Source organism: Excalfactoria chinensis, unplaced genomic scaffold (genome assembly GCF_039878825.1).
Source record: "Excalfactoria chinensis isolate bCotChi1 unplaced genomic scaffold, bCotChi1.hap2 Scaffold_72, whole genome shotgun sequence".
NCBI classification, from domain to species: Eukaryota; Metazoa; Chordata; class Aves; order Galliformes; family Phasianidae; genus Excalfactoria; species Excalfactoria chinensis.
In genome coordinates, this window is record NW_027315712.1 from 146,066 (window position 1) to 160,347 (window position 14,282).

At 48.6% G+C, this 14,282-nt stretch overlaps 1 protein-coding gene across 1 annotated transcript; it reads right to left on the reverse strand.

The window, feature by feature from the left end:
• Window positions 1-379: 379 nt before the first annotated feature.
• LOC140265220 (olfactory receptor 14J1-like) lies at window positions 380-1,315 on the reverse strand. Its single transcript, XM_072361120.1, has one exon. The coding sequence runs from the start codon at window positions 1,313-1,315 to the stop codon at window positions 380-382; it is 936 nt and encodes a 311-aa protein (XP_072217221.1).
• Between the last annotated feature and the right edge of the window lie 12,967 nt (window positions 1,316-14,282).

Below are 14,282 nucleotides of genomic sequence, written 5' to 3' on the forward strand. Positions count from 1 at the left end.
ACCTTCAGGCCTGCACAAATGAGAGGACTTGAGAGCACTGTGGCAGTGAAAATAGAGAAGGACTGAAAGGAGCACGTTGTGCTGCTGTCTGTGGCTGTACCTCCCCCAGACCCAGACAAGGTAGGAAGAGAGAAGACAAAAGGAAAAGTTTTTATTTTGAAAGCTTTTTAGATATCTTTTAAAGTATTCGAGGAATCTAGTTCGATGTTTACATGAGCTCTTGGAGTGAGAAAATGGGAAGTAGGTAGGAAAGAAGTAGTTACAAAACTTGCAACAATTTTATTGCAGATTGCTGTATAACAGTTATACAATCAAACAATCAAAGATGCATAAAACATAAAGAACCATCACTGGAAATCATGTGAGGAAGATGTGTACTTTATGGAAGCTGGAATAGTGCATGTTGCAACACCTTTCTGAGAGCATGCTTGATCTCCCTGTTCCTCATGCTGTAGATAACAGGGTTCAGTGTTGGAGGAACCACTGAGTACAGAACTGCCACCATCAGGTCTATGGATGGGGAGGAAATGGAGGGGGACTTCAGGTAGGCAAAAAAGGCAGTGCTGAGAAACAGGGAGACCACGGCCAGGTGAGGGAGGCACGTGGAGAAGGCTTTGTGCCGTCCCTGCTCAGAGGGCATCCTCAGCACAGCCATGAAGATCTGCACATAGGACACAACTATGAAAACAAAGCAGCCAAAGGCTAAAGTGATACTAAAAATGATAAGCACAACTTCCCTGAGATTTGATTCTGAGCAGGAGAGCTTGAGGATCTGGGGGATTTCACAGAAAAACTGGTTGACAACATTGCCTTGGCAGAGAGGCAGTGAAAAAGTAATGGCAGTGTGCAGCACAGAACAGAGAAGCCCAGAGCCCCAGGCAGCTGCTGCCATGGTGGCACAAGCTCTGCTGTCCATCAAGGTCCCATAGTGCAGGGGCTTGCAGATGGCAACGTAGCGGTCATAGGACATGATGGTGAGAAGGGAATACTCTGCTGAGAGGAAGAAGAGAAAGAAAAAGAGCTGTGCAGCACATCCTGCGTAGGAGATGGCCCTGGTGTCCCAGAGGGCGTTGGCCATGGCTTTGGGGAGAGTGGTGGAGATGCAGCCCAGGTCGAGGAGGGCCAGGTTGAGCAGGAAGAAGTACATGGGGGTGTGCAGGCGGCGGTCGCAGGCTACGGCTGTGCTGATGAGGCCGTTGCCCAGGAGGGCAGCCAGGTAGATGCCCAGCAAGAGCCAGAAGTGCAGGAGCTGCAGCTGCCGCGTGTCTGCCAACGGCAGCAGGAGGAACTCGCTGATGGAGCTGCTGTTGGGCATCTGCTGTTCCTGAGCTTGGAGTCCTGCTCAGAGTGAAGAAGATAATGACAAGATCAGACCCTTCTCAGACACACTCCTCCTGATATAATATAATAATTTTCCTTTTCTTTTGGAAATTGATCATTTAACTCCAGAACTGGAATATATTTTCATGAATTTCACCATCCCCTAAAGAGTAGAATTTTAGGGAGCTCTTACTTTCTTCTCATGTCCTAATTATATTACAGCCACCTGGATATTTTCCTCTTTACTGCAGCTGCTCTTTGAGACCCCAGCCCAGCATCTGTGCACTTCAAATCGTCTCACAGAAATCAGCCTGTTTACATGACAAGTGAACTAATTATGTCTGCAGAAAACAACTATCTATGAAACTGACTGTATCCTTTTAGGAATGAGAGGCTGAAAGCACAACTTGTGTGACTGTCCACAAAATCACCAATGCACGGGGAGCTCCCGAAACTGGAGTCTCAGATCTGTGTTCAAAGTTGACAGCCCCTATTAGATTTCTGCCCCTAATCCTCTCCCCTACACTCAGAACAGGAAATGGAAAATCCCTGCCTTGATATTCCTCTTGCAAAGCACCCGCACAAACATATTGTTGAGCAGTGGAGCTGTGATCCCCCTGCCCCAGGCAACAACTGTGGAAGCAGAAGCCCTGCCGGGGCGCTCCTTCTTCCCACACATCTCTCTGCAGTGTCTAGGGCAGCTCCCTGGGCCACCTGTAGCCCCGTCTGCACTAACTGTAGGCATGCTGGGTCACACAGATTTTAGGGCTGTGCTCTAACACTGCAGCATGGAAGCCCTCAGCTGGAGCAGAAGGCTTTTTCCACAGTAAAGAAACATGTAGTGCCTGCAGCCAGATCTGTTATGGCATGTCCCTGATTAAGTTAACCCTCTATGAAAAGCAGCTGCACGGTCTACAGTGAGACTTACCGTGTCGTGATCTGTGTGCAACGCTCCTGCAGTGAGCTCACAGCCTGCTCACACCTCACACATCCTGTAAGCTCTCTTCCCTTTGTCTCCTCTCCTTCTATCAACTGCCGGCTCTGCTGTGCACATGAGCTGCTCCTGGGCACAGCTGTCTCACTGCAGCGCTGCCCACTTGTTTGATCTCCCTGTGTCCCAGGAGCCCAGCCCAGCTGAGCATCAGAGGATGTCATTTTTATCCTTCCCACTCATCTCCCCTGAGATGTCTCTGCATCTTCATGGCCAACAGCATCAGGACTGTACTTTGAAATCTGATGAATTATACACCAGATGCACCAAACTCCCTAGGTGCAAGACTCTACACTTACTTTTGTTAAACCTCATCTGGTTTCTTACTGCCCAGCTCTTCAGCCTGTCCAGGTCTCGCTGAATGGCAGCACAGCCTTCAGGCGTGTCAGCCAATCCTCCCAACTTCGTTTCATCAGCAGTCTTGATGTGTGTGGCCACTATTCCCTTGTCAAGTTTGCTGATAAAGATGTTGAACAAGACTGGACCCAGCACAGACCCCTGGGGAACACCGCTAGTTACAAGTCACCAACCAGACTGCACCGCCAACGATGACCCTCTGTGCTCTGCCAGTCAGACAGTTCTCACCCCCCCTCACTGTCCACTCATCTATCCCACACTTCCTCAGCTTTGTTCTATGGATGTCATGGGGGACAGTATCAAATGCCTTGCTGAAATCAAGGTAGACAACATCCACTGCTCTCACCCCATCCACCAAGCCAGTGAAAACGTCATAGAAGGCTACCAGGTTGGTCGAGCATGACCTCCCCTTGGTGGACCCATGCTGACTACTCCTGATAACCTCCTTTTCTTCCAGTTGTCTGGAGTTGGCATCCAACACAAGCTGCTCCATCACCTTTCCAGGGACTGAGGTGAGGCAGCCTAGCCTGTAATAACCCAGATCTTCCTTCTTGCCCTTTTTGAAGACCGGAGTGACACTGGCTATCCTCCAGTCTTCAGGCACCTCCCCCATTCTCCAAGACCTCTCAAAGATGATAGAGAGCGGTTCAGCAATCACTGCTGCCATCTCCCACACCACTCATGGATGCACCCCTTCAGGTCCCATGGCTTTAAGAACATCAGTGTGGCCTAGGTGCTCACGGACCACCTCTTCCCAGACTAAATGCAAGTAAAGTCTTCCATTCCCCAGACCCTCACTAAGCTCCAGGCTCTGGGATTCCTGAGGGAGAGCTTTTTCACTGAAGACAGAAGCAAAGATTGCCTTCAGTATCTCCAGTGTCGCAGCATCCCCCGTTACCAGAATAGCCCCCTCACTTAGTAGGGTACCCACAGTCTCCCTAGTCTTCCTTTTATTCATAACATACTTTTTTTTAAAAAAAAAAAAAAAAAAAAAAAAAAAAAGAATATATATATATATATATTTAATGAGTGTCAACCAATTTATGTAATACTATGTTCTGCTTGCAAGGAACTGTGTGAGAGAGGTGGGCCAATCAGGGCTGGTTCTGCGTTGAGGTGTTTATAACTGGACAATAATACAGACTGTTAATGGAAAGATATATGGTAGTAAGGGTGTGTATGGGATCTAAAAACCAGTATTGTTTGACAAACTGTTTTGATGGTATAAGAAAGTGTAATTGTTGATGGCATGTGGAAGCGTACTTGAGGGTATGTGGAAGTGTAAATGAGGGTACAAATAGTGGAATAGTTTACAGAGGGAAAAGGGTTTAAGAGGAAGTGAGTTTATCTGCACAGACATGAGAGCAACGCCCTGCACTGCTCCTCTGTGAGCAGAGCAAAGCAGAGACACAGTAGTGTTATTCTACTTAGAAAATGGGTGAGGTCACAAGAGAAGAGGCAGATCTTCTGCTCTGCTCCATCTGTGGCATACTCTGGAGTTGAAGGCATTGCAAAGCTATGGCGCATCTACGTTCTTTCGCTGATGACACCTTAGTTTGCTCTGGGCTCTCATTTCAATGGCATCTACATAAGTCTTGGGTCATGCCAGATGACAGGAAGCTGGCAAATGTTGTCTCATTGTAAGGAAGAGCAAGAAAGATGGCACGGGCAATTATGGACCTGTCAGTCTCACTCCGGAGCCTAGTAAAACTATGGAGACAATGATGGTGGGTGTGACTGAAAAACAGCTGAAGGACAATTCTGTAACTGGTCACAGCCAGCACAAGTTTCTGAGTGGAAGGTCCTGTTTAGCTTATGGTCCATTTCTGACAAGGTTACTCACTTAGCAGACCAAGGGAAGCCAGTTGATGTTATCCTTGAGGATTTCAGTAGAGCTTCTGATACTGTTTCTCACAGCACCCTCCTGGACAGAATGTCCAGCATACGGTTAGACAGAAACAGGATGTGGTCAGTGAGCAGTTGGCCAATAAGTCAGGCCCAAAGTCAGTGGGTTCCATCGGGCTGGTAGATGGTCACTATCAGGGTTCCCCAGGGTTCCATTTTAGGGCCACTTCTCTATCATGTATTTGTGGATGAACTGCATGCAGGACTTGAAGATGTTCTGAGCAAGTTTGCTGGTTGGAGGTGTTGTTGCCTCCACTGAGGGTGGAGAGGACTTGCAGAGACATGTGAACAAGTCAGAAAAGTGGGTACCAGTTGGTACTATGCACCAAGTGCATAAAGTATAACAGGAGCCTGATTGTGCACCTGGGTAGGAGCAACCCTGGACATACACATTGACTGGATATGAGACACTGGAAAGAAGTCTGACTGAAAAGGATTGGGGGACCTGGTCAGCATCAAATTGAATGTGAGTCAGCAGTGTGCCCAGGCAGCCAGGAAGACTGATGGTCCATTGGAGTGCATCAAGCAAGGCATTGCCAGCTGAGTGAGGGAAAGGATTGTCCCTGTCTTCTCCGCACTGCTGCAGCCTCACCTGGAGCACTGGGTGCACTTCTGGGCACCACAGAACATAAAGGACATCAAACTATGGGAGGGTGTGCACAGGAGGGCACTGGAACTGAGAGATCTGAAGTTCAGATTTACACTGGGATTGACTGCTTATTCAGAATGGGCCCTTCTCACATCCCACATCCTGCGATAAGACACAGGGCACACATGGGACATGAACCTCACAGTGTCCCTGCAGCCCATGCAGAGCCTGGGATCTTCTGTCCCCATGTCTTTCATTTAGCATCATACAGACCCCCAACCCACTGCCCCAGGAAGGATCCTTAGTCAGCATGAGGTTCTCCCTGCCAAGGGTCTGGGGATCAGGTCTTGGCCTGTCAGGCTTGGCCTGATCAGGGCTTCATAAGACAAAGGAGTGGTTTCTCAGCATCAGAGCCACCATGCCAGTGCCTTTCATTGCCTGTAGTCATATCTTCCAATTATCTTCTCTAACTAGTCCCTTGGGAAGCTTGCTTGTTAATGTTCCTCAGTGGGCCCATTAATACTCCAAGAAACTTCACTGTTACTTCTGACTTTGCCTTGTTGAGCACTCTGTGCAAACTTCTGTCTGCACTGCAGGTTGATGGACTCAGCATCAAATGCGCCCTGGGGCCCATTATAACCTAAAGAGCCTCCTGTGTCTTGTGCCTTCCTGTCATCTTCTTCAAGTTTTCAGAACTTGTTCAGCAAAATGGAGGGGTACCTGGACATATCTTAAAGAGAAAGGATCTAGCAGTCATTTACTGCCTATTTATTTATAGTTGGGTGTAAGCAAGTCTTTAAAGCAGCATGTGCAACTGGTATCAATCCAGGATGTTCCCAATGAGTTCTGTTGTGTTACTGTGTGGACTTAGGTCCTTCTCAACCTCCCCACCCCACTTCTGCTCACATTGGCCCCATGGGGCTTGCATCACTTTCCCTCACATCACAATTCTCCTCTGCAGCCACCCACTCAGTGTTAAACCTGCTTTGCACCAACTCCCACTGGTTTTCCACAGAGAACCTGCTGCACAAGGGCAAAGAAAGAGTTCTCTATCTTTTTGGCCAGCAAACAGAAGGAAAGAAAAAAAAAAAAAAAAAAAAAAAAGAAAAAGAAAAAGAATAGATAGGAAGAGATAGAGAAAATCACGGTGAAGGAGTTGACAAAGCAGTGATGGAGCAAATTTGAGTAATCCCCCTGAAAGTCAGAAATCAGACAGACAGTTTGGAGGTATCTGAGTGAACAAAGAGCAAGGGATGGAGAAATCTGGAGGGCAGTCTCAGGAGCATGATTCCAAATGGCTGCTGAAAACATATCCTTAACCACATCTATTTATTTTGAAGAGCTGTAGACACCTGGAGGATGAGGGGCATCAAATAGGCAGCAATGAAGAACAGCGGAAGACGCCAGGCTTTAGTCACAAGGCATCGACACTGGCATCGCTGTCTGTGTCTCTGAACCTGAAGGCATCTGTGTCCTGCAAACACAGTTCTGGAAAGCACTGAAGTTTCAAGAAAAAAAAAAAAAATCCCCTCAAAGACTCATATTTACAACTAAAAATGGAACAAGACTCATGAGAATTTATCATTTGAGACGGGTTAACACATTTTCATTTATTTCAGTCTTTGTCTTCAATACTTTGTTTCATTTCTATTGACATTAATGAACATCTTTTGTACTTACGGCTTCAAACAAATAAATACATAAATTCAAATAGATCCCTCGGTGTCTCGCAGACGGCCTGGTATGGCTTTGACCTTCAAATTCACCACCAGCCCTTCCTTGCTGGTAACTATGAGATCCAGGAGAGAACCTCTCCTCTTGCCTGGTCTCCTCTGGCTTGGTCAAGAAGCTGCCATCTGTGCTCTCCAGGGATCTCTTGAATGGCACATGCCCTGCTGTGTTCTCCCTGCAGCAGATACTGTAGTGCAAAAGGCCCCCAAAGGGGACAAGGGACGGACAACATCAGGCTCCCATCTGTTTACAGGGGGCATCTTCCACTTGCTCTCCCTGATCAGGAAGACAGGAACAGACACCGTTGGTCTCCTCTGTTTGCCATTTCCATTAGCTCTGACCTGGCTGCTCTGCCATCCCCAGGCAGAGCTCAGTGCACTCTCACAGAGGGTAGTCGTCCTTCCTTGTCTCATCGCCCATCCATCCTAAAGAGTCTGTATCTCCCTTGCACTACACTGCAGCTGTGGAAGCCATTCAACTGTGTCCCTATGCTCCAAACAGGAGCTCAGGCCTGCAGCTCTACCAAGATTTCTAGCTTATTGTGTGTTCGTGTTTGCATTCCTGCAAAAACCACAGAAGTTAACATCCTAAATGGAAAGCATCACTGGACACAGCCTAAATGGATAGCTCATCTATGGTATTACTGTGTAGGAGGTGGCACACAGGAATTAGACCCATTGTGGGTCTTGGAGTTGACGTAGCACCACAGACACTCCTTGGGCATGGCTTTCCTAAAGGCCCTATGCTTCATTTGCAGCTTCATATGAGTGTGATGAAAAAGAACAGATGTAACGGTAGGCTGCTCTGATGCCATTCATCTGAGAGTCCATAGAAAGGCAACGTTTTGTCTGTTGATGAATAAAGACGTATGTTAGCTTTGTATTGCCTTGAGCTCCAGAATATACATTAGATGGAAAAAGGTAAAAGATCTGACTCTTCTTTTGTGAGCTCACCCATTTAGTCAGCTGAGTAACTCTGCATGCTCTGTGGAGATGGGAGAGAAAGACACTTTGAGGTGCCCTAAATGCTGGGGTCTGTTGTTATTTAGGATGGTCAAGAATGCCTCTATTGCCTCTCTGGCCCTCAGCTGATGCTCAGGAAGGAGGTGTCTGTCTCAGGGATTTCCCACACAGTTTACAAGCTCTGGCACATATCCAGGAGCAGCCCAGGCACCTTGGGCATCACCCAGTGTCTGTGTGTGAGCAACTGCCTCCGTGCTGAAGGACCGAGGACTCAGAGCAGGAGCTCACCTGCAGGCAACTCCTTGTGCACTTCTGAGGGGAACCAGAGGAATCCCAGCACTTGTGGGTCTGCTGGGAGCTGTATCCCATTTCAGCCCCAGGGTTTCCATCAAGGGATGAGATGCCAGCAGTAATTCAGCTAGATCACTGCCCTGCACAGGGAAAGTCCAGCCCTCTCTCTCTGGGTGTCCTTTTTTTTTCATCAAACGGTCTCAGGTAGGACTCCCTGTATGTCTGGAATTAGTCACTGTCCACTGGACATCTGGTGTTTACTTCAGCAGATTTCAAAGTACAGACATGATGCTGTTGTCTTTCAGGAGCTCTTGGAAAAGCCTCATCTCAGGGGAGATGATTGGCAAGGATAAACATGACATCCTCTGCTGCTCAGCTGGGTCAGGCTCCTGGGACACAGGGAGCTCATACAAGTGGGCAGAGCTGCAGAGAGACAGCTGTGCCCAGGAGCAGCTCTTGTGCACAGCACAGCCTGCAGCTGAAAGACAGAGAGGAGAGAAAGGGGAGAGATCTTACAGGATGTGTACGGTGTGAGCAGGCTGTGAGCTCACTGCAGGAGCATTGCTCAAAGACCATGACACGGTAAGTCCCACTGCAGACAATGCAGCTGCTTTTCATAGAGGGTTAACTTCTGTTAACTGCATGTTTCCTTGCTGTAGAAAAAGCCTTTTGCTTTAGCTGAGGGCTTCCGTGCTGCAGTATGAAAGCATAGCCCTGAGTGCTGCGTGTCCCAGCACGGCTGCAGGCTGTGCATATGGGGCTGCAGGCGGGTGCCCAGGGCTGTCCTGCAGAGCAGGGTCCCTGCTGTGCCCCAGGGGCTGTGTGCCGGCTATGGGACTCTGCCGCCTGCCAGGCTCAGCACTCAGCCTGCCCGGGGAGCTGCCCAGGGTGCTGCGGGGAGACGTGTGGGGGGAAGGAGCCCCCCGGCAGGGCTTGTGCTGCCACAGCTGCTGCCTGGGGCAAGGGATCAAAGCTCCACTGCAAAACAGAATGTTTGTAAGGTTACATTGCAAGAGGAGAGCCAAGGCAGGGATTTTTCCATTTTCTGTTCTGAGGCAAGGAAAGAGGTTGGGAGGTAGAAATCTAAAAGGGGATGTCAACTTTGAACGCAGCTTTGAGACTCAAAAATATTTCTTCAATCCTTTGGTTGTTTTCCAAACAGTCACACAGAATGTTCTTTCAGCCTCTCCTTCCTGAAGGAATAAAATCAGTTTAAGGTATTATTTTCATCAGACATTAATAGTTCACTTATCCTGCAAACAGGATAATTTCTCTAGGACAAATTAAAATGCACGGAGGCTGAGGATGGAGTTTCAAAGAGCACCTGGAATAAAGAGGAAAATAACCAGGAGGCTGGGATTTGATTAGGAAATGAGAAGAAAGTAAGAGCTCCCTAATCTTCTCCTTAAGGGATGGTGAAGATCATGAAAATAAATTCAGTTTCTGGAGTAAAATGATCGTTATCTAAAGGCAAATGAAAACTTTTATAGTATAGCAGGAGGAGTGTCTCTGAGTATGATCTGGACTTGTCATTATCTTCTGCACTCTGAGCAGGACTCCAAACCCAGCAACAGCAGATGCCCAACAGCAGCTCCATCAGCGAGTTCCTCCTGCTGCCGTTGGCAGACACGCGGCAGCTGCAGCTCCTGCACTTCTGGCTCTTGCTGGGCATCTACCTGGCTGCCCTCCTGGGCAACGGCCTCATCAGCACAGCCGTAGCCTGCGACCGCCGCCTGCACACCCCCATGTACTTCTTCCTGCTCAACCTGGCCCTCCTCGACCTGGGCTGCATCTCCACCACTCTCCCCAAAGCCATGGCCAACGCCCTCTGGGACACCAGGGCCATCTCCTACGCAGGATGTGCTGCACAGCTTTTTTTCTTTGTCTTCTTCATCTCAGCAGAGTATTCCCTTCTCACCATCATGTCCTATGACCGCTACGTTGCCATCTGCAAGCCCCTGCACTACGGGACCTTGATGGACAGCAGAGCTTGTGCCACCATGGCAGCAGCTGCGTGGGTCACTGTGCTCCTCTATTCCCTGCTGCACACTGCCAGTACGTTTTCACTGCCTCTCTGCCAAGGCAATGTTGTCAACCAGTTTTTCTGTGAAATCCCCCAGATCCTCAAGCTCTCCTGCTCAGAATCAAATCTCAGGGAAGTTTTGACTATCATTTTTAGTTCCATTTTAGTCTTTGGGTGCTTTGTTTTCATAGTTGTGTCCTATGTGCAGATCTTCCTTGCTGTGCTGAGGATGCCTTCTGATCAGGGACGGTACAAAGCCTTCTCCACGTGCCTCCCTCACCTGGCTGTGGTCTCCCTCTTTATCATCACTGCCTTTTTTTCCCACATGAAGCCCCCCTCCATTTCCTCCCCACTCCTGGATCTGACAGTGGCACTTCTGTACACAGTGGTTCCTTCAACACTGAACCCTATGATCTACAGCATGAGGAACAGGGAGATCAAGCACGCTCTCAGCAAGGTGTTGCAGTAAGCACTATTCTAGCTTCCATAATGTGCACATCTTTCTCACATGATTCCCAGTGATGGTTTTTTATGTTTTATGCATCTTTGTTATATAATATATATAATTGTTATACAGCAATCTGCAATAAAATTGTTGCAAATTATGTAACTACTTCCTTCCTACCTACTTTCCATTTTCTCACTCCAAGAGCTCATGTAAACATTGAACCAGATTTCCCTGAATAGTTTAAGAGATAAATAAAAATCTTTCAAAATAGACTTTTCCTTAGCTCTTCTCTCTTCCTGCCTTGTCTGGGTCCAGGGGAGGTACAGCCATGGACAGCAGCACAACGTGCTCTTTTCTTTCCTGCTCTTTCCACTGCCACAGTGCTCTCAAGTCCTCTCATTTTTGCAGTCCTGAAGGTTTTGTGTGTCTCACAACAGTCCTGTTGTCTCTACAGCAGCACTATGGGACTGCAGTCAGTAGCTGGCAATATGAACGGCTGTGTCAGAGCTGGTCTCCTTGCTGGCACTGCCATAACAAGAGGGCCCCTTCAGAGCAGGACCAGAGAACTGGAGGCCTCTTCCAAAGCTGGTCTAAGGAATGTACCTCAGGAGCTGCTGCCTGAGAAGAAATTGAGATCTTCTGGTGCTCTTCACTGAGTGACGGGGACAGAATCAAGACAGGACTCAGGACAGGGACAGACTCTGTGATGTGGTTTAAATTATACGCATTGAGGTAAAAAGAAAAAGTATAACAATTATGACATATATATATACATCTAAAAATATATGTTACTACACGTATACAGCATATTCATTTGCAAATACATATGCATAGATAGTAATTTATATGCATATCTGTTTGCAAATCCAGGACCTGTTGCAGGGCTTCTAACAGCCTGAAGTTCACGGTAAGAACTGGAGCAGCTGTTTTCCTGTTGCACTAGTTGGAGCAACTGCTGAGCTCATTGCTAGAGCTCAGCACACGACCTGTCACTGAAGTTGGAGTACTCATTGGGCTCATCAAATAGGTTGGAGGGACCACAGGGCTGTACCTCCTGGCACAGTGCACCTCCCTTGGGGGGAATTTGTTTCATTTTCTTATCGCAATACTTGGAACAGCTACAGGACCTGTAGCAGGAGTGACTGTACAGCTCATTATGAGGGTGGAGTGACAGCGGGATCTGTCCACAGCTTTTAGCAACCACAGGACGTGTAGCAAAACCTTGGAGCTGCTGCAGGGTCTGTGCCAGGAGTTGCAGAGGCTGCAGCACTGTCAGCAGATCCAGCTCTCTTCCCCTTGAGGATGCTGAAGAGTGTTGAACACAGCTCAGGAGGTGTGGGCCAGGCCCTGGCACACTGCAGTCACTGGTGCCTTTTGGGGATTACCAGGGCCACAGAAGACCTGCCCCCAATACTCTACCAGTGTCTCAGGATCCTGCAGTTGCTCGGAGATGAAGTTCCAAAACCCTGGGGGTGCCCACCGCTCCAGGCAGCTGCCCAGACCGTCCCACACCCCCTGCCATGCAGAGCCATCTCACCTTGGGGCAGATCTCTCAGTGATATTCCTCAATAACTGTTTAATCTCAATCGTAACCTGAAACACATTAACGACACGTAGCAATGGGAGCGTGCTGGTGTGAGCATCCCACGGATAGTGAAAATCATCAGGAGCTGTTGGAACTCGCTCTGGAAATTCAGGGAAAGAAGAAATGAGAGGGAGGCTGAGGGACTGCTGAAAAGTGTCCTCCCTTACCTACTCTATAGCCAGGCTCCCTGATGAGACAAAGTATAAGGTGTAATTCATAGAACCATAGAATCACCAAGGTTGGAAAAGACCTAAATGATCATCCAGTGCAAACGTTCACCCGTCACCAATAGCTCCCACTAAACCATGTCCCTCAACACAACATTCAATCGTTTCTTGAATTCCCCCAGGGTCAGTGAATCCACCAACTCCCTGGGCAGACCATTCCAATGCCTGACCACCCTTTCTTGGAAGTAATACTTCCTAATGTCCAGCCTGAATCTCCCCTGTCGCAGCTTGAAACCATTCCCTCTAGTTCAATCACTAATGACATGAGAGAAGAGGCCGACCCCCAGCTCACCACAACCTCCCTTCAGGAAGTTATAGAGAGCTATAAGGTCTCCCCTGAGCCTCCTCTTCTCCAGGCTGAACAATCCCAGCTCCCTCAGCTGCTCCTCATAAGGCCCAATTGTGCTCCAGACCCCTCACCAGCTTTGTTGCCCTCCTCTGAACACGTTCCAGGGCCTCGATGTCTCTCTTGCAGTGAGGGGCCTAAAACTGGACACAGTACTCGAGATGCGGCCTCACCAGTGCTGAGTACAGGGGGACAATCACCTTTCTGCACCTGCTGGTAACACTGTTTCTGATGCAAGCCAGGATGCCATTGGCCTTCTTGGCCACCTGGGCACACTGTCGGCTCATGTTCATAGATGCTACCCTGGACCAAAAGTGGTGCAGCAGCGCATGGAATGCCACTGGACAAACCATGAGCTCTTTGTGAATCTGTAATTGTGATGGTTTATTGATTGACTGCAATCAAACTTGGAGCGCTGAGTTGGGCAGCATCTGAAACGCTGCGCACTGCAGCCGCTGCCTTCTGACCTCTGTCCTTCAGCTGCAGCTTCTGCATCATCTCCACAAGGCTGTTCATCACTGCGGAGAACTGGAAAGAGACAAAGCAAGCGTAGAAGTAGGACAGAAACAATCTAGGGAGATCTCATGAGGAAAGTCTGACCAGTAAACTTCCAGAATGGCCCCATGCGGAACAGCACGTTCCTTTCATGCAGGTCACTGACACTGCTTCCCATGACACGCTGCCTATGGTAAGATTCATGCTCTGTCGTGGGAAGGCAGTTTCAAAGGCTGCAGTGCCCGACATGGCAAGCTTCTTTATCACAGCCAAACCCTTTGGCTGTTACCAACCACATCCTTCCCAAGCCAGAGGAAGGCGTCCAAGCTCCCCATGGCAGCTCTCACTGACAGTGTCATTTCAAACACACAGCTGGCTGTTTTGCTATCCCATCGCTTCCCTCAGCATTTTACCAGCTCTTTCATGTCTGACAGATGGAGGCACTGAGACCAACAAGAGAATGCGTGTCTGTGTTCACCAAGGACTCACCTCTGCACGTGCAGCTCTCAGAGAAGCCTTTTTCAATTCCCTTCTCCTTTCTCTTTGTCGTTGTCTTCTCGCTAGAAAGCAAGAATACCAATGAATTCATTTTGTCAACAGCAAAACTGCAGAAACATGGGTGCTGTGAAAACAAATGGCAGTCCAAAGACAAAGGAAATGGGACTAGGAAGCCTCTCAGTGAATGACATTTCTAGGGGGACCTACAGAAGAGCATCATGGAGTTAATGGAAAGAGATGTAGTTAGGTATTCTGGTATCTGGATGCCTTTGGACTTTGTAGCCTTCGACTCTTTTCCCCTCTACGGAGAAGGAAAAAGCAAAGCAAGCCCAAAGCAAACTCCATGTGTCTGATAAGGACACCACTTGACCAGGACGGTACCACAGCACCTTCTTACCTCTTTGCTTGGAGATCCGTGCTGGGGCAGGCCCAGGGTGCGCTGCTGGGGCCGGCACACTGTCTGTGCTCTGACCCCTGGCTCTTTTGTTAGCAGACAACTGCACTGCTGTCTGCT